Genomic DNA, 26376 nt, shown 5'->3' with positions numbered 1-26376 from the left:
GTCGGGCGCGAGGACACTGTCCGCCGCCTGACGCGCGCACGCGAGCAGGAGCATTAAACGCACCTGACGCTTCCCCACCTAACACACAGGTCATGGGAGGCGTGATAGGGAGCAAGCTTCTGTCCCATCGTTCTTTTTGCAGCCTTCCCACCGAACGACCCAGGGCGTGTCAGGACGCAGGAAACAAGGATGGAACGTCTAATCGGGACCCCCTCGAGATACCCAAGGTCAGCGCTCCAGATACCAGCGTATTACACGGCGTCCAACCCTCGACCAAACAGGGCCCCTACCCAGGAACAAGTTGGGCGTCGACTAACTTCATCACAGCTACGCCGTCGGGTCCGCCACCATACCGTACAAGCGTGCGACCTCAGGACCGGCACAAGGCGGCTGGCAGGGCAGAACACAGGAGCACGCGTAATCATCACCGAGCTATCAAGATGGGACGGCTCGAGGCCATGCCGTACGGAAGCCTCGAGTAGGTCAGCGCTCCATGCGGCTATCGATCCCTACTCTAACATCTATGCATGTACCCTGTGTCTCTCCTTGGAGCTATAAAAGGAGGGACTCAGGAATAGAAGAGGGACAGATCACAACACAAGAACACACACACACGTACGCAGTAGAGCTACGCACTTCATACCACGCTTGTATTCGCCCCTGTACAAGCACTTAGGTGCAAGATAATACAAACTCTCTCCCCCCCGCTGGACGTAGGGCCTACTCTCGCCCGAACCAGGATAAATCTCAGTGTCTTCTTGCATCACCATCCGGAAAGGGGAGCACGCATACAAATTTACTCGTTGGTGTGACCCCCCGGGGGATAAAACACCGACAACAAGAGCAAGTAAGGAAGGAGATGAGAGAGAGGAACAATATGTGGGCTTGTACAGGAGGGGTAGGAAGGAGATGAGAGATGAATGACATATGGACCCGCATGCTGGGTGCAGCAGTCAGCATCCATGCATGCGGTTTATCGAAAATAACCTTAATTTCGACCTCGTATGGCCCGAGCACTAAGTTTAAGGACTTGAATCTATAATTTTGAAAACTACGGATCTAGATGGAACCATCTTTTGATTTTTGGTACCTTGAGTGGCCTATTTAGCAAGTTTGGGGGACTTACATATGTATAATTTTGGAAGTTTTAGACCTAGATGGTGCCGCCATGCAAGTTTAGAAACTAGACCCACCATGTTAGATTCATGTTAACATTAGTTTGCATGCCATGTCAGCATATGCAGTAGATCGAAACCAATTTGAACTAATACCAGATCCCATGACAAGTTTAGGGACTCAAAAATAAAAAAAATGAAAAATTAGGATATGAATGGCACCTTCTCTCAAGTTTAGGGATTGTCAATATACTTTACCCTTGTCCTATGCGTATATAGAGCTAGAGAAATAAAGCCCAAGCTTGATTCCTTTGCTAGACACTAAATTCCCTTGTCCACTTAAGATAGCAAGCATTGTTTGAATGATGATCAAGATTTTCTTACAATAAAGAAGATTTCGACGTAGTTGGACTTAGGGCATGTTTAGATTGTTTCCCTAGAGCTAACAATTAGCTGCTAAAATTAGTTAAGGTTCCATTAGGTCCCAAGCTAATAGTCTAGTTGGTGTCTTACTTATCACCTAGCTAACAATTAGCTCTTAGTTGATTTCCTCTAACTAACACTGCTAACAGTGTAAGCGAGCATAATTGGTTTTTTCTGGAGTGGCAAGGCTAAGCTTATTTACACAGACAAGTCAATCAAAGCTACGAGGCATGCCCAAAGACAACAATAAAAGAATGGACGATGGGAACAATTAAGTTGATGAGGATGCTCGTCGACATGCCTACTGCTCAAGCCCATCTTGAAGCAGGTTTGAGTTTTGCACAACATGGTTTAGCTTAAAATATAATCGCATTCACTCCAAACCGTGAGATCAAAGAATAAACATCGATAGATGTTTGGAAGATAGATTATGGTTTATGAGTAGAAAGGGCGTCGCACGGATTCGTTTGATTGGATGTATTTTAATAGACTTATTGGGCATCATAGACCGGGATACCCAAATTAAGAGGAAAAAAAGTGGCAAAAAAGAATAAAAGTGACGCCCGATCCCTTGGCCTCGGGTGCAATCTCCGTCTCGCCCGACCCCTTGGCCTCGGGCGCAGACTCCGTCTCGCTCGAGCCCTTGGCCTCAGGCGCAATCTCCGCCCCGACCGAGCCCCGACCTCGAGCGCAATCAACGCTTCGCCCGAGCCCCGGCCTCGGTACCAGACTTCCAATACACGGTGGCCATACCCCTGACGCGACATGCACTATGCCCCCCATACTGCAGCAGGGTGTGCTGACCACTCTCATACCTCACAATATTTTAGCTAACTAGTGGGGGTTATTTTGATTCCTATAGTCTTTTGAATAACATTATTGTGGTTGTTCTAATTCAATACTCATATTTTCTGGATTTAACAGCTCTATTTATTCAATGGTAGCTGATGTGCTTATGAGATGGTGACTTTGTTAAGCTTAGGACGTCTCTAATTGGTCTAGTTTAGAGCTACCTTAGGGCAATCCCAATTGAAGAAACCATGTAGTTTCTATAATATAGGAGGCCACATCAAGAAACTGCTCCTTTCCAACCCATAATTTCTATAACTTCATTAACATAAATGATAATTTAAATGCAGCACCAAAAACAGATAGATCAACTGTGGCAACTATTTTTACAACCAATATGTGTCGATAACACATAGTTGCAATCCGGCGATAAAGATAACACGTAACACATATGATTCATACGAAAGAACTAAAGTTCATCATATGCAAAATAAAATAGTAAGGTGGCATGTCTATATGCTTAGGTTGCACATGCACTCCAAAAGGTCTTGTTTAGTTTTAAAAAAATTTACAAAATGGACATTGTAGCACTTTCGTTTGTTTTTGACAAATATTATCTAATTATAGGCTAACTAGGCTCAAAGGATTTGTCTCACAAATTACATGTAAATTGTGTAATTAATTATTATTATTATTATCTATATCTAATGCTTCATGTATGCACCGCAAGATTTGATATGATAAAAAATCTGAATTTTTTGTAAAATTTTTTGGGAACTAAACAAGCCCCAGGTCTCCAAATGCCATCAGGTCTCAGGTTGCACATGTACTGAAGCCATCACTTCACCTCAATTCTTTCACCTCAATTCTGCAGAAGCCATCACGTGATCACGGGAAAAGGGAAGAGCGCATGTCCATGTGCGCTGGATAAGCGAAGGAAAGGCCAAGCCTGCGGACTTGCAGGAGAAGCGGGCCACCACCGCTGGCGCACTCGATCCCCATCAACGCTGATAGAAATAGGTGATTTCTCCCCAGTGGCGATTTTGGCGTTTCCACCGGCCTCATTGCGAGTGTAGACGTGGTTTTTTAGGGGAGAAACGATTTCTTCAGTTTGCACTCTCTCCCTTCACTAATTCTACTGCTATATCAGCAAAATAATGAGTTGGCAACACAATTAATAGAGATAGAAACTGCTCATTAATTGCCATTGGACTGCCCTTACAATTCTTTTTAATCATTAAATAGAGCAAAAAAAGAGGAGAGACTAACATGAACTGAAGAAATAGTCTTTACACTTCACGATGTATTCCAATCCTCTCTCTCATAGCATATATAGCATAGCATGATCAAAAAAGTTTCTCTCTCCACGTCATATGTATTAGCTTAGAGCTAATGCTAGCTTATGTTGGAGACGTCGTCCTTAACATACGCCGGCTCATTGCTCTTATACCATTAGAGTCTGTTTCTGTTCGTTCATTTATAAACACGTGAATATATGTGTCGTGTGATTAAAACAAAATTACAGAGGTCCACGTAAATTCTCCACCAACCACACACATTTCAGGGCAGACGAAAGAGGGAGCCAGAAAGAAGATCCATCTCACATCTCACTGATCTCAGTGAAGTGATCTCCACGTCGGCCAGCACCTGGAGACCGTTTTGGGAAAGTGTGCGCGATGCTGTCCCTGCTTTGTCATCTCACTTATCGTGATCTTTATCGACTAAAGTAGTAACCCAGCGCTCCATGTGTACAAATGGCATCTGATCCGGGAGTTATAACTAATCAGCTGGTTCCTGCTATGATGCACCTGAAAAAAAATTCTACTAAATTTCCAGAAAGCAATACTTTTCTTGGCCAATGTCGACATTTCATCTTTAAGGTCAAATCCTTGTGCTAATTTCATTCTTAATAATAAATGAGATGCCATATATATAGAATCATAGAACAGAAGAAATGCATTAGAGTTACGAACAACAGATAGAAATAAAAAGAGGTTTCATCCATATGAACAGGGGCCGAGCAAATATTATACAAAAGAAAGCTGAAAACTATAAAAAGAACACTAAATATCACAATAACATAACATGGAGATTAATCCTAGATGTCATTGTCGATCAATTCAGAGAGAGCAAACAAACAAAGCAATAATTACAAACTAGCTAATTAGAGGGTATATCGTAGGTCGAACGAGATATTTGGTAGGCAATAATATTAACTATTTACTTAAAGTATTGTGTGGGGTTGTGCGTGGTGTGTATTTTAGGGCTATAGCTCCTTTTATTCTTATTAATACATTGTGACGTAGCTATCCTATGTTTTCGAGTAAAAAATACCCCCAATTACTTGAGTCGCAACTTAAACAAAATAATCACCCTAAAAACCATAAACCTTCTCGTCAATTCAAAACACTCTAGATGATGTAGCACTATGAAAAACAATAAAAATAGAAATTTCCAATACAATTGGCCTATCATAAGAAAATATGGCGATTGGCATACTGCAAGACTTAAGGTTGTCTTCAATCGAAGACCCATTTACAAACCCAAACTTAAAATGAGTCTCCAACACAATACTTATAGTCTCCAACGAAAGACCCATATTGGGTATCAGGAGAGGTATAACCCAAATTTGGATATCCTCTCTCCTCGAGACTCGTTTGCAAAGAGTATTGTCTTTTATGTCTTGTTATTGGAGAAGACTTAAAATAAGCATTGAACCTTTGGACTATAGCACTATCCAAAGGACAAATGAGTCTTATATTTTAGGTGAGGATTGTGGATATGGTCTAAGGACGTTTAGTGATAGTAAACTGTCCTAGGACATATTTCTCGCCCTTCTGGCACCATATTTTTGTAACTGCAAATTTTCATCATTCAAATTTAGATAATGATTTCTTCAAAGCATTAAATGGTAATAGACAATTTGTAAGCAGGAAACCCAATTCCAGTTAGGAGGAATTCATAATTCAATGGCACATTCTTCTCGTGAGGAGTCCGAAATTAGGTGAGATGAGTGCTCTCAATAGATAATTCAGGTTCCTTTGGGCTTTTCTTTTGCATCAGCGTGGAGATTGTCGATTAGACTCTGATGGAGCATCACACAGTATTGGGTGGGCAGAGCACATGTTTTATCATAAAACTTTTATGACGTCTAGGTTTTCGACATTATGATTATATATGTTGCAGGAAACAGTTAAAAGAGAGAATATCCGGCTACTCCCTCCATCCACAAAGGTATGCAATTCTTGCTTTTTGAGAAGTTAAACAGATTAAATTTTTACTAAATTTATATAAAAAAGTACAAACATTTATGATCAAAACTAAATATCATTAGATTAGTTATAGAATATATTTTTATAAAAAACTATTTGGAGAAATGTTAATAATATTTGCTATAAATTTGATTAAACTTAGATCATTTGACCGGCCCCATAATTATATTCTTCCACCTACAGAGGTAGTGCTTCAATACATGGGTTTCACCGGCCGCATGATATCAGATACTTCCTCCGTACTTGAAAAGGAAGTCGTTTTGGACAGCGACACGGTCTTCAAAGAATAATGACTCCTTATTCTAGTAAAAATACAAAGTGATATATGGAAGTTTCACACGCGTAAGTTTCACACTTTGACTAGCTAGGTGATGCTTGGCTAGTGAATTCTGTCAGATTCACCTGCGCAATTACTCAGGTGAATCAAGGCAGAATTCGCAGCTAGTGATCCACTCCAAAGATCAGCCGAGCAGGTTTCTTTGGCTAGTGATCTTACATGTGTAGAATGCAACGGAGCAGCCGAAGAAAAACCGAGGCCATGTCCACCTGGGACTGGGAATAGGAATTCCCAGACATTGACATCGTCGCTCATCAGAGTCTCAAACAACTACAAGTCGAACACTCCAACGCTGATTGCTAGGCCTTCAGCCTGAATTTTAGCTCCAACCTATTCGCTTAACAGTATCTTTGTAATACTCTATACGTTGCTTGTACTGCATCCAGTAGTTTTATTGTGCCGTGCTGCATTCGCGACAAAACCGGCATCTCGCTACGCTAGCTAGGTTTACGTACGCACCGTGTTGTAAAAACTTTCCTTCTTAACGAAACACGTGCCTTGCACGTTCTCAAAAAAAGAAAAAAAAAGTCGAGTACTCCAAAGATGGATCATTATGTATTTCTTCATTCACCTTTGGAATACCATACATAGCTAGCAAGCCTCAATTTGCACACAGCTAGGCCACACCTGAAAAGATGGAGGTCAATTCTCTGCTTTTTCTGCAAACAATCGTGTGTGTTTTGCACTAGCTAGCACGAATGCGCTAGTATCAGCAGCCCGTCCGGCGGCCTGATCAGTTGCCCCGTTTCTTTGCTGCCGGTCTTGTGGAGAAACCACCATCGCCACGCAAGGGTCCATCTCCATCCCTTGCTGAGCAACGAGACGTCGATCGAGACCCCTTTTGTGTTGCTGAAAAAAGCCAGGAGGAGGCCGGTCGGGTCACTTGTGTTGGCAGCAGTGGTGGATTCCACTTCCAGACTTCCTCCGTCCGGCGCGGCACGGCTTGCCGTAGAAACGTATCCCCGGAGGAGACTGTCGTCGTCTAGCTTTTGCGTTGGTTTCGATCATCGCGCGGCCCGAGTGCGCCATGGGTAATAATGGAGAGCAAAAAGAAGCTCCGGCCGACTCGGCGGTTCGTCGTCGGAATTAATCGGGCGCTATAAGTAAAGTACGCGACTCGCACAAGACGAAGCCGGGCGACCCTGCCAGTGTCAAGTCTGGTTCGCCGCACCGCGGCGGCGCGACGAGCATGTCGGAGAAGACGCCGCCGCCAACGACGACGACGACGAAGGCCGCGACGCTGAGCCGGCCATGTGTTCTGATCATAGGTAAATCAACAATGCCACCTCTACTACTTCAATGACCACGCCTGTCGATCTTCTCCGTTCTTTTTTCCCCCCGGTGCTATAGTGCTAGCTTGAACTTGAAGTACAGTAATAATGCCGGGCGTTCGAGATGAGCGAGCCTGTTGATCGGTGACGACGTTGTGATCGATGTGGCAGCGATGGCGGGCGTGGAGAGGTTCGCGAACAAAGGGGTGGGGTCGAATCTGGTGACGTACCTCACCGGCGTGGTGGGGATGAGCACGGCGGCGGCGGCCAAGAGCGTCATCGCCTGGAACGGCGTCAGCTTCATGCTGCCGCTCGTCAGCGCCATCCTGGCCGACTCCTACTGGGACGACCGCTACTGCACCATCGCCGTCTCCTCCTTGCTCTACGTCTTGGTAAGTCCATGATCTATCGTAGCCTGCTAATTAATTTCCATGTTTGACGATCGTTGATGATGATGCCGGCAAATTAAAGCCTCTCGATCGTCGGAGACTCGGATTAGTCGTGTTCTGCTGCTGTGTTTATTGTTTAATGATAGTATATATATTAGCTGGCTGGCTTAGAGTGTATGCCAATCACAATCAGGGATTCTGGAATAAAAATGAAATCTAGAATTAATCGCTACTCCTATGTCTGAACGGTTGTAATTATGGTGGAACTAAAATGAGCAAATGCGATCGTCTAAAAAACAGTTTTTTGAACCTTGCAATTGCAGTCAAGGAACAGACGTGCTCGGCGAGAGAAAAAGCCGCAAGCGCAATGTACACACATAAGGCCAGTCTCAGTGCATAGTTTCATGGCACAGTTACCAAGACTATAAACTAGGTAACCGAACCATAGGAGTTTCATGGGGATGAAACTCCTCTCTTATCTGATGAAACTCCTTCATTTAATGACCCTGCCAAGTCAGCAATTTTGCTTATGTGGCACCCTATTTAATGTGCATGACACTCTCATAAAACATGCATTGAGACTAGCCTAAAAAAAATTGCTCCAAAGCCAGTAGCCATTGCAATATCAAGATACATAATTAGGCATTTGGCGTAGTTTCTGATGTTTCAGCCAGGGCATAGACAGCGGAGTACAAAGAACATTTCAGAGTCAAAGCATATGCTAAGTTCGACAAGTTTGTAAAGCAGAGCAATAACATCTTTTTTTTTTAGATTAGCAGAGCAATAACATCTACCACATCAATCAAAGAGTCAAATTGTGAAAATACATTGCATAATGTATCTAATAAGGCTCATTTGATATTATAGATCTAATTAGTTTTTATAAATTTGATCAAATTTAAGACGGTTTAACTAGAACAACTGAAAGTCTAGTGTATTTTAGGACAGGACTACCTCCCACCATTTCACTATTCCATGATTTCCATCGCATAAAAGTGGCCATCACTGATACTTGCCAAGTGCCATTTTTGGTTAAAGAACAGCTTACTCTGCTTCCGACTGACACTGTTCCATTCCACCTTGCTCAGGGAATGGTAGCACTCACCACATGGGCACTGCTGCGGACACGGATGCGGCGCTCCACGCTCTTCTTCCCGCTCTACCTGATGTCCATCGGGCAAGGCGGATACCAGCCTTCGCTGCAAGCCTTCGGCGCTGACCAGCTTAGCATCGGAGACGACGACGACGACGACACCGAGCCCAGCGCCACGCCGGAGGAGAAGGCCAAGGTGAAGAGCATGTTCTTCCAGTGGTGGTACTTCGGCATGTGCAGCGGAAGCCTGCTGGGGAACTCCACCATGTCCTACGTCCAGGACAACTTCGGCTGGGGGCTCGGCTTCGCCATCCCCAGCGCCGTCATGGCCATCTCCGTCGCGGCGTTCTTCTGTTGCACCCCTCTGTACAAGCAGCAGACGCAGGCAAAGGGCTCCGGTAATAAGCCGTCTCCGAATAGCGTCTTCAAGGTCCTCAAGTCGATTCTTGCTAGCCGAAAGATCAGTCTGCCGTCGAGAGACGACAATGGCGACGCCGCTTCTGAGCTTGAGTATGTGTGTTTGATCTTGTTATCCTATAGGAGCATTTTTTGTAGCTGTAGCAGTACATGCTAATCGTGCAACATCTGGAACATTGCAGGTTGCAAGAGAAGCCACTGAAAGCTGAACCAGCAGATGATACAAAAGAGTCGTCACTGGATGATGAGGCTGCTCCTGGCGTGGCCAAGGTCATACTCGGCCTCCTGCCAATCTGGGCGATCCTGCTCGTCTTCGCGGTGATCTTCCAGCAGCCGATGACGTTCTTCACCAAGCAGGGGATGCTGATGGACCACACGATCGGCGTCGGCTCCGGCTCCTTCGTGATCCCGCCAGCGATGCTCCAGAGCTCGATCACCGTCTCCATCATCCTGCTCGTGCCCATGTACGACAGGATGATCATCCCGCTGATCAACGCCGTCACCGGGGGCAGCGACGGCATCACGGTGCTGCAGCGGATCGGCGTCGGCATGGTCCTCTCCGTCGTGGCCATGGTCACCGCGGCGCTCGTCGAGTCGTGGCGGCTCCGCGTGGCACCTGCTGTCCGGCTGACCATCTTCTGGCTCCTGCCGCAGTACGTCCTGCTGGGGATCTCGGACGTGTTCACCGTGGTGGGGATGCAGGAGTTCTTCTACACGCAGGTGCCGGCCTCCATGAGGACCACCGGCATCGGGCTCTACCTCAGCGTCTTCGGCGTCGGCGGCTTCCTCGGCGCGTTCCTGATCACCGCCCTCGAGATGGCCACGGCGAGGCCCGGCAACGCCCGGGGATGGTTCTCTGACGACCCGCGGGAGGCGCGCCTAGATAACTTCTACTGGTTCTTGGCTCTTCTTTGCTTCATCAGCTTTGTGATATTCACGCACTTGTGCAAGTACTACAATGGCAAATCTGCGTCAGGGAGGTAGGATCAGAGTCAGTGGAGACAAGGACGATTGGCTGTTCGATCTTGATTTTGCTTGACAGGTTGAATGAAAATTCCATACTTCTATTTACAGGATGATTTCAGGGGTAGTAGTTCAGGTGTGTAATGTTTTCAGAACGAGATGTAGTTCAGGTTTTTCACGTGCTCTGTTCCGTGAGACACTTGTACAAAGCTTTTGTACCTTGTGATTTGTCAGAGTAAAAGAAAATACATGCTTGGAAAAAAGAAACATGTTAAATACGTTCTTTTTTTCACATTTTAAATGAGAGAAAGCATGTTGCATGTGGATCACATGGGAAAACATTACTCTGAGAAGTTTTCTTGACACTTTGGAAGATTTTAGGTCATTTTTGCCAGTGTGCATGATTTTAATTAAAGAAGACTCTCACATGTACAGATGCATAACTCACTCATGGTTTAAAGTTTTGGTGATCCCATGGTTTAAAGTTTAGCCATTAAACTTTAGCTCTTGCTCTAAACATGTAGTCTAATGTGATGCCTAAAGTTTAGTCAACCTAAAAAGACTATTAGTTCGTTAAACAACATAAGCATGTAAAAATGTTAACGTCTAGCACCCAACTAAACTTTAGAATAATGGATTCCAAAACAAGGGAAGATTTGACCTCCTAGAGTTCAACTCCCGCTCTTAACCCGTGCACAATATGAGTCCGAAGCTTCTTTTGTAACTCCCGGGTGGCTCATTTTCATGCCTCATTTCATAGAGAAGCCCAAAGTGACTCTATTTTATTCTATTTCACTTCCTAGCACTTCCTATCATTTCTTTGGTCTTATTGACATAAGAGATGCACAAATAAACCAAAGAGTGCCAAGAAGTTGTGTATGGCTAGACAACAATTAAATGTGGAGTTGAATAGATTCTTTGTTGTGGAACTTGCACATTAATAAGTTCATGGCTCTATGGATGCCCCCCACCTTTTTTTATATTCTCCAGTAATTCTTATTCTTTTTTGAGACCACGCATCAGCGCGTTTTTCATTAAGTGGAAAGATCAGAAACGTACAAGCAACAGGTAACTACAAGGTTACCCAAAGAAACACACAAGAGCTCAGGAGACACTGAGCAAGCCGAAAAAGAGCAGAACACAGAAACACAAACTAGCAACACAGCAAAGACGCGCGCGGCTCACAACTGAGCGAGCAGAGCCCCCAACCGCCTGTTCCCAGCCGCAGTCCAGCAGGCGGCTTCCTCGAAGATGGAATCCACTAGCGACAGCACGGACAAGGATGCACGCTCGAAGGTGCGAGCATTGCGTTCCTTCTAGAGTGACCAGCCAACGAGGAAGAACAGCGAGTCGAACCCCCGACGAAGAGCTTTCGGGATGCGCTTCCTGTTCGTGAGCCACCACAACATCGCCTGGTCCTCTACCACGGTAACGAAGTCCTGCAAGTGAACTCTCGCCAAGCAGATTACCCACACCTGGCGACTGAAAACGCATCCAAGCAAAATGTGGTCCATTGTCTCGGGCGCTTGATCACAGGAAACACAGGCATTGGAATCCTGCAAACCATGCCTAAACCTGCGGTCCCCAGTCCAACACCTTCCATGCATTGTTAACCAGAAGAAGAAGCGTACCCGCGGCGGTTGAAAGCCCTAGTTTGGTTTTGGATAATTGATGAAATCCTAGTACTAACCTCTATGCTAAGTGTGTGTAGACTTGATAAGGTTGGTACATGCCATGTGATGGAGCAAGTGATAATCTTGGTGATGATGGTGATGACCACAAGATGATCAAGTGCTCAACTTGGAAAAGAAGAAAGAGAAAAAACAAAACCCTTTGGAGATCAAGGCAAAGGTATTGCTTAGGGTTTTGGTTTTGGTGATCAAGACACCATAGAGGGTGTGATCACATTTAGGATAGATAGCCGTACTATAAAGAGGGGAATTCTTTGGCTAAGCGGTTATCAAGTGCCACTAGGTGTCATTGTTCATGTGCATGCATTTAGAACCTAGTGAGCTAACTTAACTCCTTCAAAGAAAATGTTTGTGAAAATGCTAACACACGTGCACATGTTGGTTCACACGTTGTGGTGTTGGCACACTTTGAGAAGGGAGTTGAAGTTTGAAGGGTAGAGAGAGGATGGGTTCCTCTCTCCCTCCCGCCGAGCTTGCGAGGCGGGATTCGGCGCTTTTCGAGAAAATGAAGTGCATTTTTTCTATTGCGCCGGTGGGAAATTTGGAGAAGTCGCGGGAGTGCTTTTCGCCGAGAAACACTCACCGGACGCTGGCTTCTGGAGCACCGGACGCTGCGTCCGAGCGTCCGGTGTGCAGGCTGCCTGGCCCAGCTAGGGTAAGGCACCGGACGATCGGCACCGGACGCTGGCTTGAGCGTCCGGTGGTGCGTGTCCGGTGTGCGGGCGTTTTGCGACCCTCTCTGCGCATGGGTCCGGTGTGCACCGGATGCTAAGGGTGCGTCCGGTGGCTTGCGTCCGGTGACCCTGCGAGTTTGCGGAGCTCTCTGCGCATGAGTCCGGTGTGCACCGGACGCGTCCGGTGCCAACCTGCTCAGCGTCCGGTGCTCTGCAGGTTACCGTTAGACTCTGACACGCGGCTGACGTTAGAGCACCGGACGCTGGTGTTGAGCGTCCGGTGACCCCGTATTTCGCCCAGTGAAAGAGCCAACGGCTCTATTTGCTTGAGGGGCTATAAATACGTGTTTGGCCGGCTTAGGGCTCACACTCTTGGCATTCTTGACTACTAGACATCCTTGTGAGCCTAAGCAAACACCTCCCACTCATCTCCTTCATAGATTAAACATCTTTGTGAGATTGGGAGTGATTCCAAGTGCATTTGCTTGAGTGATTGCATCTAGTGGCACTTGGGGATCGTTCTAGCTGCGGTTTTCTTGTTACTCTTGGTGGTTGCCGCCACCTAGACGGCTTGGAGCAGCGGAGGAGGATTGGCACGAGTTGGTGATTGTTCGTGGCCATTTCCCGGTGATTGTGAGGGGTATTGTACCTTCCCCGGCGGAGAGCCGAAAGGTAACTCTAGTAAAGTGCTCGTGTCATTGAGTTACCTCACTTGTGGGTAGGTTCTTGTGGTGTCCTAGTGAGGACGAGGTTCGTGCTACACCTCTTAGCCACCGAACCACCAAGTGTTGGTCGACACAACGGGGACGTAGCGTGCTGGCAAGCACGTGAACCTCGGGAGAAAAATTGTGTGTCTCCTTTGTGATTGTTCATTGGATTTCTCCCGGTGATTGGACTTCATTTTATTGATTGGTTCATCCCCTCTACGCGGTGGTATAAAGTTCAAACCATCTCTTTACTTTCCCGCAAACTAGAGTAGCTTACTTACTTGTATAGAAACTTTAGGTAGCTTTCTAGTGTAAGTAGTGACATAGCTCTTGTGTGCCTAGTGATTATATCAACTAGAATTGTTGGATAGGTGGCTTGCAAACACCCCATTAGAGCTAGAGCAAAAAGCTTCGCTTTGTTATTTACTAACCTCTTGCTCTAGTGAGTTTGTAGAATTTTTAAATAGGCTATTCACCCCCCCTCTAGCCATATTAGGACCTTTCAGCGGTGCGGCTGTCTTCCAAATTCTTTGGCCCCCAACATTGGTGAGGAACCCAGGAACATCGCCCCATAAGCGGAAGCCGTCGAGTACGCTCCATCACCAGAGAACCTCCAGACGAAGGTATCTGGCTCCGAGGAAAGTTGCACCTGTTCCAGAACGTCGCAAAGCTGTGCAAACTCGACTAGCAGCTGCAAAGTTGTCGGCCCCTGAATATGCCTAACCCAAGCAAAGTTCTGCTGCGCCTCCTCCACCGTGGACTTCTTCTTTCTTGCATTGACAGAACGGAACACAGTCGGCGCCAACATCTGCACGCTGGACCCGTTTAACCACCGATCGGTCCAGAAGAACGTGGACCGTCCATTCCCCAGACGGAAAACCGTTGCTGCCTGAAAAAGAGCCAAAGCCATGGGTTCGTTAGATGCCAGCAGTCGGCCATTGAGACGATCGCTCAACACCCATCGCACACGTAGGGCCACTCCAGCGCGCCTGAGGTCAGTGACGCCGAGGCCCCCAAGCTCTTTGGGTCTACAGACGCGTGGCCATGCCACCTTGCACCGTCCACCAATCACTGAATCCGAGCCCGTCCAAATGAACGCACGGTGGAGTTTATCAATCATGGAAACGGCCCACGGTGATAGGCACAACGCAATGGAAGTGTGCACCGGGATGGCCGAAAGGGTGGCCTTGACCAGTGCCGTTCTTCCCGCTTGATTGAGCAACTGCCCTTTCCAACCAGGTATTCGACCGGCCACCCTGTCCAGCAGCGGCTGCTCATCAGCTCTTTTAAGCTTTCTCACTGACAGAGGGACCCCCAGATAGCGAGTTGGGAACTGCTCGGTCTGGCATTGCAGAATCTGCGTGACTAGATCCATATCCTGCTCGCTGCAGTGGATAGGCGTGGCCTTGCTCTTTTCTAGGTTGGCGAACAGACCAGAGGCCGAGCCAAAAATCTGGAGAACAGTCCTCACTGTCCACAGGTCCTGCTCAGAAGGCGCAAGAAAGATCACAAGATCGTCAGCGTACAGGCTGACCCTGGAGCCCACGACACCAGCCACCGGCGTTAACAAACTTTGCTGCTCCGCCCACCGCAAGAAATGATTCAGCGCTTCCATGACCAGGATAAAGAGCATTGGCGACAACGGGTCTCCTTGCCGCAGGCCCCGAGCATGGCAAATTCTTCTCCCTAGCTGCCCATTCAGCAGGATGCGAGTACTAGCAGTAGCAAGGATTGCAGAGATCCAGTCCCTCCACCGCTGGCCAAAACCCAAATGCGAGAGCACCTCCAAGAGGAACACCCAATCCACTGAATCAAAAGCCCTGGCTATGTCAACCTTCAAAAGGATGCAGGACCTGCACGCCCTGTGCAGCGCCATGCAGGTAAGCTGGACCAGGCGAAAGTTGTCATGCAAACATCTCCCTTTGATGAAGGCGCTCTGGTTGACCTGCACTAAGTGATGAAGGACCCCGGCCAGCCGATTGGCCAGGCACTTGGTGACTAGCTTCCCGAAACTATGGATGAGGCTAATGGGCCGAAAGTCCCTAATCAATTCAGCTTGTTCTTTCTTTCTTAACAGGATCAAAAGTGCATCATTGAGGTGGTTGAGGCTTCTGAAATCATTGGCCCAGAAGGCATTGAACGCGTTCAGCACGTCACTTTTGATTGTGGCCCAGGCCGCCTTGTAAAATCTGCCTGTGAACCCGTCGGGTCCGGGAGCCTTGTCATTAGGTAGCTCTCTGATCACAGCCCAGACTTCCTGCTTAGAAAAGGTCACTTCCAGTGCCGAGAGGTCCAACGATGGCAGCCCAAGCACCTCTAGATCCAGCCTTTTGGACCTCTGAAAGTTGGTTCCCAGGACGCCGCTGTAAAACTCAAAAAGCGCCGAGGCCATACTCTGGTCGGAGCAGACCTGCTCCCCCTCAACCACTAGAGAGTTGATTCTATTTTGCCGACCGCGATGACAGGCCTACATGTGATAAAACCTGGTGTTTGCATCACCTTCAGCAAGGAAAAGAATGCGTGAGCGCTGTCTGGCAATCGTTCGCGCCAACGAGGCCAAACCCAACACCCGCGGCTTAAGAGCACGACGCAGGTTCAACTCCCACTGATGCAACACTCGATTTTCCTGTTCAATATCAAGCCTCAGAATTACCGCACGGGTCATCGCAAGCTGTAACTGGATACTCCCAACCTTCGCAGAACTCCACCCCCTGAGCTCCTGCGTGACTGCACGCAACTTCTGATCTAACACCCTGAAGGGATCAGCCTCCGGAACCGCGACTGCCCACGTTGCCGAGACGACCTCAACAAAGCCCGGGATACGCACCCAGAAGGCTTCAAACCGAAATCTGCGCTTGGCACCCCCTAGCGACAGCAGGGTCAGCAACAGGGGGCAGTGATCCGAACAATCCGAAGAAAGAGGGCTTAGAACGTGACGCGGAAACTCGACGAACCTGTCCGCCGAAGCAAACATCCTGTCTAGCCTTTCCAGGGTTGGCCGATCACGTCCACTCGACCAAGTGAATTTTCGCCTCGACAGCTCGACCTCAGCCAGCTGTAACCTATCAAGAAAGCCCCTGAACCTCCTCATGCAACGACGATCGAGCCGATCATTGTTCTTATCTTCAGCTCGGTGGATCGTGTTGAAATCACCACACAAGAACCAAGGACCAGCCGCGTTTACCCTGAACTGTGAGAGTTCAGCCAGAAAAGCAACCTTGTCAGCATCCAACTGAGGTCCGTAAACCACTATGAGCCACCACGGTCCGAAGGTGGAGCCAACCTCAGCGACCTGAATAGAGATGGAGAACCTGCCCTTAGTGACTGCAGAAACTACCCAGCGGTCCCTCAGCCAGGCCACTAGAACTCCCCCTGCCGCCCCAATAGCCGGGACAAAGTCATAATCAAAGGCATAGCCAAGAATTTCAAGCGCCACTGAATTACATAAATCAGAAAGCTTCGTTTCCTGAAGGCAGACGAAGGAAGGAGAATGCTGAGTCAAAAGTTTCCTCACAACCGAGCGACGCGCGCGATCATTAAGACCGCGAACGTTCCAAAGGAAGCAACTGAAGCTTGAAATCATTGGGGAAACAGATGAGTTTCGAACGGTAAAGGTCTGATCAGGCCAGCTCGCCTTCCAGCCCCTCCACGTTCAACAGAATATGCAAAGCCTGCTGCTTGCTTTCAGTCATGTCGCCCCTAAAGGCAGCCCTGAATTTTTTCTGAATCTGGGAATCCACCTCGTCTTCCCCCACCTGGACCCCTAGCTTGCGCAAAAGCACCTTTTGCGCCTGGATGGTCGCATTCCCGGCTCTAGGCCTTGCCGCAATCCAGCTGCTGCGCCGAAGCGAGCGCGGCGTTATCGGCGTCCGAGAGCGACGTAGCCTGGGCCCAGCTCGAACCAGCGGCGTTTGAAAAGGGAGGCAGACCTGATCCTGAATCCTCCGCACCACTGCTGACCTGAGCGCACCCGCGTGAACGAGCTCGTCATCAGACGAGTTAGAAGAAGGGGGGCCCTGGAGCTCCTCCGACACAACGACCACATTGTCTACCTCTGGCACTGACGCTACACCTGCTCCTGCAGCGGTTTGCGACAGCTCCCCATCCGCCATGTAGCTGGCCCACCAGTCCTCACCTGTCGCACAATCTCCGCAGTCAACCGCCCCCGCGGCAGCAAGGCGCCAGAAGCTACCGCGGGTAGCGATATCTCGCCCTCAGCAATGGAAGTAGCCCACCACTCAACAGTACCCGCGCTCGTTGAAGCGCTGGGCGCAGCCCGCGGACTGAAGCCCCCATGGCGCAGATAAGGTGCAACCTCCAGAAAGCTGTTGACAAAGCCCATCCGAGCTGGACTGAACTCGCGCCGAGTGGGAAGGAGTTGTTGAGGTAGCTCTAGAACAGAGACAACGGGCGGGTGTTCTGAAGCGGCACCACCCAGCCTCTGCAGAGGACGCCACAGGAGCGGGCAAGCGATGGAGCCAACCTGGATGGAACGGCAGTCAAACCCTGGGTGCCTCCCATTGCAATTGCTATCATCAGAGTCATCAACCTCAGAGTTCCTTCGAGGGGTCGGCCAAAAGTCCTCGGAAGTGCCCCCGCCAACGTCACCCCCGCCCTCATCATCGGACGTGCTGGCCCCCCGCGGCGGGGAAGCAGGCGGGGTGGAACAGTCCTGCGAGGCGACCAGTCGAATCCGAACGAGGTACCTCAACCCAGGAGCGGCAGAGCCCAGAGCTTCAAAACGAGGTTCTGGAATAAAGATAGGCTGCTGGCCCGTGATGAAGGCCGGATCCCAACACCAAGCTGTGACGAAGAACTCACGATCATCGTCCACCGGCGTGTCACGCAAATCAGAGACAACAATGTCTGAGCAGCACATACCCAGAACCACCTGCACCGTCGCTACACTCCGCGCATGCAGCGGAACGTTGCCAAGGGCTACCAGAACCCGCCACCGGAAGGCCGCAGCGCTCTCCATTGAGGTCCTCCGCCATGGCCTCCAAACTAGAGGTAGCAGGGCACCTGACGGCCTCGCTGCCAGCACCCTGTCCCGGTCCTCCCTGTACCGGAAACGAGTGACAAAGTCCTCAGGTTGGTGCCGCCGCACATCAACGTCGTCTCTGGAGATGTCGAAGGTGGTGTGGAGGTAAGCGTAGACCATGCTGGAGGAGACTTCCGGCCGAGTCCCCCCGACCAAGACGACAAGCGCCCTTTCCAACAATGCCTCGGCCGCCTGTAGCTCATCCGAGCGCGGCACGACGAGCAAGGGGACCGGCAGATTAAAGACATCCCCTCCAGGAGCCCCGCCCGAAGGCGAGGGCTGCGGCGGCGGCGGTGCGGTGGCGGCGGTGGTGGCGGAGGTGGTGACGACGCCCGCGGGGTCGGCGGGGCGCAGTAGAACGGGGCAGCGTTGCTGACAGAGCCGCCCGTCGTTGCAGAGCCCCCGGAGACAGTGTCCGCCGAGCCGCGGCAATGGACGTACGGCGCCGGACGCCGCCGCAGCGCCCCCCGACGCTCAGAAACCCATACCGAGCGGGGGCGCTTGGCACCCACGTCGCGCAGCGCTAGCGGGCACGCGACCGCCCGGTGCTCCTGCTCTCCACAGCTGTAGCAGCGCTCCGGCTCCCGGCAGTTGAACTTGACGTGGCCGTAGGCCAGGCAGCGCAGGCAACGACCCACCAGCTCAGGAGGTATTGGTCTCGGGGACCTGGGCGGCGAGCGGCGACGCTCCACACGCCGGCTGCACACGCGGAAGAAGCCTTCTGGATCTGGATCTCCCCGAGGACACGGCGGATGGGAGCGGGGCGAGCGGGGCGCAGCAAGCCGCCGCGCAGCCGCCATGAAGCCCCCCTGCTCCACCACCCTCCGCGCCTTGCCTCGACGATGGCGGCGCTTGCGGTGGCGCTTGCGGACAACTTGTTTACCTTTACCTTCAGCTTGCGGCGACGCGGATTTGTCCGAATCCGAGGAGGAGTAGTCCTCCGAGTCACTGAGGGAGAGCCTCTCCTCAGGACCACGGGCGAGGAATTCCTCCTCTCCCTCATCGGCCCACGCGCGGCGCGAGGGGGAGCCGTCCTCCATCAGCAGATCCAGATCGCCAGGGCGGGTCACCAAAGCCCGCGGCTGGAGAGAGAGAGAGCGGCGCGAAGGGAGGGCTGCGGCGGGAGGAGTGGACAGCGAGGCCAACAGGGTCAACGGCGTAGACGAGGTGTCCGGCGGGGCCAGGACGGCCACCGGCGGTGGGGTGGGGGGGGGGGGGAGTCGCCCCCGCGTCGCCGCGTACGGAGAGCTCCTACCCTACCTACCACGAGAGCTATGCTTTTAAGATTTATGCTGCAGCCTGATTTTCAGTGTAATTCTTATTCTTTATGTAGGCAACATGTTCTTTGGCAAGATACGGTCATCATGACTTAATTCATGCTAGCCTCTCCTAATCATGGGTTTGAGAGACTGGAGTGAGTGTATATAAGCAACTTCGTCCACACTTTTTTTTTGAAAAAGAAAACATGAGCAGAAAGTATATATAAATAAATATCCTTTTATGTACATCAAAGTAGTAGCGAATTCAGTAATCAGCAGACACCTGCAGGTACATATGATGAAACTACTCTACAACCGCAACAGCAGCGAGATCAAATCATGATCACCAGCCATAATAACCTATATATGCAGTATATATATAGAAAAAGAAGGGGAAAAAAAAGAAATTGCTGTCTACCGGGAGCGGCAGCTAGCATGTGGTCGTGTCCGAAGCCGAGCAACGCTGATCTGATGAGGTGGTGGTCAGTACCCCGGGACCGGGAGGTCGGAGCCCTGCTGCTTCTTGCCGCCGTTCTTCCGCTGGCACTTGTCCTTGATCCACTGGAACCCCTGCGCCGTGCCTTCCTTCACCTTCCTGATCCCGGTGGCCGCGGCCGCCTTGGTCTTCTCCCCCACGCCGCCGCCGCCGCCGCCGGTCTTGCCGCCGCGTGCGTGGTCGCGCGCCGCCCTCGGGCTCGCGTCGCCGCCGCCGTAGTCCCACTGGTCCGCCCACGACGTCCCGAACGAGTTGTTCCGCTGCATCCCTGCCGCCGGTGCCCCCCAGCCGCTCGATCGGAAGCTGAGAAGCCGATCGAGAACGAGAGCTGCGCGGCGCGATCGATCGAGTCGAGACGGAAAACAAAAGAAAAAAAAAACTTGTGCCTCCTCGGGAACCAAGGAACCGGCGGTGTGATTTGTAGTCTCGTGGTCTCCGCCGGCCCCCGGGGAGTGGAGTTTTAAAGGCGCTGCGCGAAGAAACGCGTCGCCGTCGGTGACAGCTTTGGAAAGGGAAGGGATTTGATTCGAAAAGAAAATCGTCGGCCATGGCCTCACGCATGGCATGATGCGTATGCTCCGCCGCGACGCGTTCTAGGAGCTGGAGCTGGAGGTGACCAGGCGATGACGTCGGCGGCGCACGAGAGGGAAAGCTTCCGGTTCCGGCCGCTGTGGCACCGACGCGTGGGGTCGGAGAGAGACGAGGGCCCGCGTGTCAGGGAGTCTTCCGGGCGGCTGCGAGAGGTGAGGTGAGAGGAGAGCCGTTGGCATACCCGACCCGATGGGAGAACGGGGTCTCGTCTCTCGTGTGTCGTGACATTGGCTGCTGGACCTGGGCACCTTCGCGTTTGGCACGTCCTTGCAGCATCTCAGATTATTTTAAAAATACTAGCTAAATTTACTGATTTAGCTACTCTCTAAAATAGATTTGATAAATAATACTAAAATATTTCAACGGACTCTGTATTAAGATCTTGTTTACTTCCACCTAAAAATTCAAAAATTTTTAAGATGAAATGGAGAGCTACTAAATTTAGAGAGTCATTTACAAAGTTTGTTAGAGACGTTTTTCCTTATATTTATTTTTACAAAACGATTTGGTTAATCTCTTAGAGATGCTTTTATTTTTTTTATTTTTCTCAACTCCTCACGTGTGGACTGTGGATGGAAAGGAAAAATAAGGCCTTGTTTAGTTTCGAAAAGTGAAAAGTTTTCGATACTGTAGCATTTTCGTTTGTTTGTGACAAATATTATTCAATCATGGACTAATTAGGATCAAAAGATTCGTCTCGTGATTTACAGCTAAACTGTGTAATTAGTTTTTGTTTTCATCTATATTTAATATTTCATGCATGTACCACAAGATTCGATGTGACGAAAAATCTTGAAATTTTTTTTGGTTTTCAGAATGAAATAAACAAGACCTAATTCCGATTTGGGATGACGATACCAGCCAACGGTGGTCGGTGGCCGTCCGGCCGGCAATGGACAGCATAGCTAGACGTACCGATGAACGTGCACGGCCAAAACCGGTGCAGGGCGCCGAAAGCGCACATGGCGGCTGCTACCTGTCGTTCAAACACGAATATTTCGGAAACACGAATATTTTGGTTCTCATCTTAGAGCAATTTTAACAGTTTGGCTATTTTTGTTATAAAAATTATTTTAGAATTTGTAAAATAAAAAGTAGACTACAGCAGATATGTTATCTGGTTTTGTAAAATAGAAAGTTGAATATCCCTTAATTTTCGGTGGCCATATATAGCTAACCACTGATACTAGCTATCTGATTTTGTAAAATAGCAAGACTTTTGTGAACTTCTTCTTTTTTAAACAGTTTTCTATTTTACAAAATGACTAAACAATGGAATTTGGCTATTAAGTTTAGCCAAGCTCTTGAAGTAGCTCTTATAAAATAACTCCTCCATTCTAGGAAGGAAAAAGTCTATTTTTCATCGCCTAATTTTTACGAAAGTCCGTTTTCCTCCCTTAACTTTAAAACTGGGCAAATCATCTCCCTCATTTTTTCAAACCGTGCATTTTACCACCCTATAGCGGTTTCAAAGGCAGTTTTGCTACACTGACGGTGGTTTTGTCCTTTTTTTAATTATTTCGACTGAATCTTTAAAAAATTATGGTAAATCATAGAAAAATCAAAAAATCGAAAATCCAATTTTTTGGACTCTACGTAAGTAAATCTACATAGTAAATATATAATATGATATGTGTCGGCGTCTAGACTCGTGGTCTACGCACTAACAAGTATAAGTCTGCGTGACTACCCTACGCACTAACATAGTTCCCGTCGTCGGAGTCGGAGTAGCCGAGACAGTAGTTGCTGGCCTCCAAGAAGCGCATGAAGGTCTCCGGGTCGCCACACCCGGAGAAGTCAGGGCCGATCCACTCGTCATCGCCCGAGGTGGGGTCCTCTGGGTATGATGAGACGGGCGGTGTGGAGATGAGGTTCAGGGTAGACCTCAAGTGGTGCCCTGGAAGTTCCTCGTATGCACTCAACGAAGTGCTCACGGAAGAGGCGTAGGTAGCGGCAGCGTTCCTGAGCCCGAAAGGGAACTCGGATGCCCCTTTGTCCCCCTTGCGGGGGACGGGTGCAGGCCGTGCCTTCCCCTTCGACCGGGGCGGGACGGGAGGTCGCGATGATCCTCTGTTGGTCCTGGGAGCGGAGCTTGATGCCCCGCGAGCCCTTCCTCTAGCGCCTGCCGGGCCAGAGAAACGGGCGATCTGATGAGGAATATGCGGGGGGAGGGCCGGACGGATCCCGGCCTCAGCGGTAGGGGCGAAGATCCTGGACCTCTGACGTCCCCGCCGTGTGCCCTCCGCACGGTGTCCCGAACGGCTCCCGCGCACTGTCTGTGGTAGGATCGGCTCGGGGCGAGGCTCGACATTGCCACGTGGCGGGAGGAGGACCATGTCGTAGCCGGAGCCGAGGGACATGAACTCCAAACTCCCGAACATGATGATAGTGCCGCGGCGGAGTGGATGGAATCCGTCTGCCATCAAGCTTTCCCAGTAGGGACAGGTGAACGTCACGCAGAAGGCCCCTACCTGGCGCGCCAACTGTCGGCGTCTAGACTCGTGGTCTACGCACTAACAAGTATAAGTCTGCGTGACTACCCAAGCTTGGATGGTGATGCAAGTGAGACACAGAGGGTTTATACTGGTTCGGGCCAAGAATGCCCTACGTCTAGTGTGGTTGTGGATCCTGTATAACCTTGCACCCAAAGGTGCTTGTAGTAGGGGGTACAAGCTGATTGCGAGAGAGGGCTAAGTCCCAGGTCTCGGCTTATTGGTGGACAGAGTGGTGATCGCTGCTCTGTGGAAGAGTGTGGCGGTGGTGTATGTAATCCTTCTGAACCCGTCCTTAGTTGTGAACCCTGGCTCCCCTTTTATAGCCTCAAGGGAAGACAGGTATTTACCTGATTTGGGTATCCCTTTTTATGGTACCCAACAGTAGCCCCCGAGCCTCTGAAGGGGTGAGGTCACCTCTTCAGAGGTTCTTTTTCCAAGGGACTAATGTTGACTGGGAGCTTTTTACTTTTTTCTGGAGGGTGCGCGCGAGCGCACCCGCCAGGTGTAGCCCCCGAGCCTTTTGGAGGAATGGTGTTATTCCTTCAAAGGCTTTTACCCCTGACAGCTATAGTCTGGAGTATCTTGAGGGATAGGTTGCGTGTTCTTTACACGTAGTGCCTATTCCCATGGTGCGAGGAAGCCCCCGAGCCCTTTCCCCGCAAGGGTCGATCAGGTTCTTTCTCGTCTTGTAATTACGCCCCTCATTCTTCCTTTCGCTCGGAGGAGGGGAGGGTCGTGTCGTACTACCCTTGATGGGCGAGTGACGACGCTTCCCGAGAGCTGCAGGCGGGTAGATCCAAGCGGATGTCCGAGCCCCATTCGATAGGGGTCGGCTAGTGGCCCTATGGGCACATCTCAAAAAGCACCCGAGGGCAGTCACGGTGGATGTCGGAACCGTTCGTTAGGTTCCAAGGGCTCGATGCCTCCCTCGATGGGATCCCACTCACGTGACACCCGCATGGGTCTCAGATATGACTCGTAAAGATGCGCCGACTCCCCATGGGGCTCGGACCCTGGCCTCTATTGTGCTCATCTTCAGTCATCCCTCGCTCAGTCATCCTGAGGCGACTGTTCGAACCTGTGTTGCAGGTCAGTCTCGCAACCTCTGGAACGTAGGTGGCCATGGCCTGGGGATTTTGGGCCTCGAAAGGCTTTTTTCAGAGTTTGTTTGTAGTGCCGAGGTCGGGCGAGACGGAATCTATGTCCGACGTGATCCACCTTGCGATTTTCGCTCGGGGTTAGCAGGGGCTCGGGCGAGACAGGGTCTGCGTCCGACGTAGACCGCCCTGCGACCTTTGGTCAGCGAGGGGTCGGGCGCCGCTTGCCCTGGAAGGAACCGCCCTGACATGACTTTTCAGGGCGCACCTTTTGAGGCGGGGCGCGTGGGGACTCGAAATGGCCGCGCCGTTTCGCCCTGGCCGGATGTGACGTTTCGTCTGTGAAATAAATGCGCGCGTGCGGCGGGCGTGGGAATCGGAGGGAGTTGGCGCTTCGAGTTTTTCACCTGGTGGGGAGTGGGCGACGGTTGCTCTCCTTCCCGCTTGGCCTTCTGCGCGGGCGGCGGGGCCGTGACGTGCCCCTTCTATAAAAGCGGCCGCTGGGGGCTTGGTTTCTTTCCTACTGCCCCCGCGTAAGAAAGTCCTTGCCTCCTACCTTTTCTTCTGCCGCCATCTTCTCCACTTCCGCCGCGCAGACGCTCCTTTTCCACCCGAAACAATGGCCGGTGTTGAGGCGTGGCCACCCTGCAATGTGACCAAGTCTGCACTGGAGGCGCATGTGAAGGCCGGGATTCTCCGTCCTCTTAAGGACGTCGAGTTCCCGGAGTGGATCGTTCCCTCGGCGAACGACAGGGAGCCAAACCCGCCACCGGGCTATGCGGTTTGCTTCCTGTCATTCTTAGACCGAGGGTTCGGGATTCCGGCCGGCCGTCTGATCAGGGCGATCCTCCACTACTACGAGGTGGAGCTGCACAACCTGAATCCCAACTCGGTGATGCAGGCTGCCGTCTTCGCCACGGTTTGCGAGGAATTCCTGGGGGTTCCTGTCAATTGGAACCTCTGGCTTCACCTCTTCAAGGCGGAGATGTCGGCCCGTTACGTGGGGAAGGAGAAGTTCCCCCTGCGAGCCGGCGGCTGCACGTTGCAGCTTCACCAGCAGCGGTCTGGGTTGTACATCTGGAGCTCGATGCCCTCGTCAAACCGGGGGTGGCAGAGCGCGTGGTTCTACCTCCGAAATGACGGTGGACTCCTGCCGAAGTACACCGGGAAGATGGTGACGGAGGTCCCCCAGAAGTGGGCGTGGGGTGCTCCGTCAGAGGAGCAGAAGAAGCTCGCCCCGCTTCTTGCGGGGCTTCAGAAGCTGCGGGATGCCCGAGTTACTGCAGCCACGGTGGCAATAGCGTTCCACAAGAGGAGCCTGCTTCCGCTGGCGCAGCGTCGGGTGCCCATGTTCGAGATGACTCGGGACGTCCCCTAGGCCGGGACGAAGATGTTAGCCGAGCCGATATCGGCATCGGACATCACCGCCCGGGTGGAGAAGACGACGCATCCGGAGATGAAGAATTCCCGGGTGGTGCCGATGCGCCCTGAAAAGGGCTACATTTCCCTGGTAAGAAGGTGTCTTTTGTTTCGATTCCTTGTAGCTGTTTTTTCTTTTGCCTGACTCCCCTTTTATCTGCTTGTTTCATAGGGGATGGGGCTCGTCAGGGACTCCCTACCCCCAGTCCCTGAGGACAAGGAGATCCGGGCCAAGAATAGGGCCCGGAATGAGGAACAGAAAAAAGCAAAGGAGGACAAGAAAGCCAAGGCGGCGCGAAGGGCGGAGAGGCGGGAGATCTCCTCCAAGAACCGCCGCGAAGCCGAGAGGGCGGGAGTCGCCTCGCCCCCCTCTCCTGAGACATCGGTCTCGGAGATAGAGGGCGGAGGAGATAACGCCGACTGGCTCGACGAGCTGGCGGAAGAGGATGACGCAATCCCTCCTACCGGCGGGGGGATTGAAGCCCCAGAGGGGTCAAAGGCCCGAGGTGGGTCGGAGGCCCCCGAGGGGACCCAGGCGCCGGGGGGCGGACAGGCCGTCCCCCACATCATTGTGGATGACGAGGACAGCGCCCCTCGTGAGGGATCAGCCCCGGTGGGTCCTCAAGAGGGGGAGAAGGCGTTGGGGGTCGAATCTGAGGTTCCCCCTCAACAGGTGGTGCTAGAGGGTCTGGCCGAGCCCACCCCAGCGTCCGGGGCGGGAACCGGTGCCTTGGTGGAGGCGTCGTAGGCTGAGACCACCGTGGTGTCCCCTGCACCGTCGGCAGGCGAGGCGGGGGTCGGACCAACGGCCCCTGGCGCCGCGGGAGGCCCCCAAGG

General features: G+C 51.0%; 3 protein-coding genes across 4 annotated transcripts; 1 reads left to right on the top strand and 2 right to left on the bottom strand.

The window, feature by feature from the left end:
* Positions 6662 to 10347, top strand: LOC8061488 (protein NRT1/ PTR FAMILY 5.8). 2 transcript variants are annotated; one of them, XM_002438094.2, is made up of 4 exons: positions 6662 to 7204; positions 7379 to 7599; positions 8685 to 9199; positions 9289 to 10347. In XM_002438094.2, exons 1-4 carry the CDS (start codon positions 7126 to 7128, stop codon positions 10088 to 10090), a joined length of 1617 nt encoding a protein of 538 aa, XP_002438139.1. In that variant the 5' UTR covers positions 6662 to 7125; the 3' UTR covers positions 10091 to 10347. The 2 variants fall into 2 exon arrangements, with proteins under 2 accessions (XP_002438139.1, XP_021304304.1); XM_021448629.1 differs by having other exon boundaries at positions 6663 to 7204; positions 7311 to 7599.
* LOC110431079 lies at positions 13644 to 16833 on the bottom strand. Its single transcript, XM_021449773.1, has 3 exons — positions 16776 to 16833; positions 15795 to 16576; positions 13644 to 15479 (listed from the first exon to the last, which is right to left on the bottom strand). The coding sequence occupies exons 1-3, from the start codon at positions 16831 to 16833 to the stop codon at positions 13644 to 13646; spliced, it is 2676 nt and encodes an 891-aa protein (XP_021305448.1).
* On the bottom strand, positions 19627 to 20480 carry LOC8065704. The gene has a single exon (XM_002436733.2). The coding sequence runs from the start codon at positions 20201 to 20203 to the stop codon at positions 19925 to 19927; it is 279 nt and encodes a 92-aa protein (XP_002436778.1). The 5' UTR covers positions 20204 to 20480; the 3' UTR covers positions 19627 to 19924.

This window comes from Sorghum bicolor, chromosome 10, assembly GCF_000003195.3.
Source record: "Sorghum bicolor cultivar BTx623 chromosome 10, Sorghum_bicolor_NCBIv3, whole genome shotgun sequence".
In the NCBI taxonomy this organism is placed as follows: Eukaryota; Viridiplantae; Streptophyta; class Magnoliopsida; order Poales; family Poaceae; genus Sorghum; species Sorghum bicolor.
This window is presented reverse-complemented; position numbering and strand designations above follow the sequence as displayed.

What these genes read in the sequence shown, in the direction of transcription:
- LOC8061488 (XM_002438094.2), top strand. Translation starts at nt 7,126, where the DNA reads ATGTCGGAGAAGACGCCGCCGCCAACGACGACGACGACGAAGGCCGCG. An exon ending in CCTCCTTGCTCTACGTCTTG is followed by an intron (nt 7,600 to 8,684) that starts GTAAGTCCATGA and finishes CACCTTGCTCAG; the next exon opens with GGAATGGTAGCACTCACCAC. An exon ending in GACGCCGCTTCTGAGCTTGA is followed by an intron (nt 9,200 to 9,288) that starts GTATGTGTGTTT and finishes GGAACATTGCAG; the next exon opens with GTTGCAAGAGAAGCCACTGA.
- LOC110431079 (XM_021449773.1), bottom strand. Translation starts at nt 16,833, where the DNA reads ATGACTGAAAGCAAGCAGCAGGCTTTGCATATTCTGTTGAACGTGGAG. An exon ending in GAACGTGGAGGGGCTGGAAG is followed by an intron (nt 16,577 to 16,775) that starts GCGAGCTGGCCT and finishes TATGTAATTCAG; the next exon opens with TGGCGCTTGAAATTCTTGGC. An exon ending in AGCTTGCGATGACCCGTGCG is followed by an intron (nt 15,480 to 15,794) that starts GTAATTCTGAGG and finishes ACCAACTTTCAG; the next exon opens with AGGTCCAAAAGGCTGGATCT.
- LOC8065704 (XM_002436733.2), bottom strand. Translation starts at nt 20,203, where the DNA reads ATGCAGCGGAACAACTCGTTCGGGACGTCGTGGGCGGACCAGTGGGAC.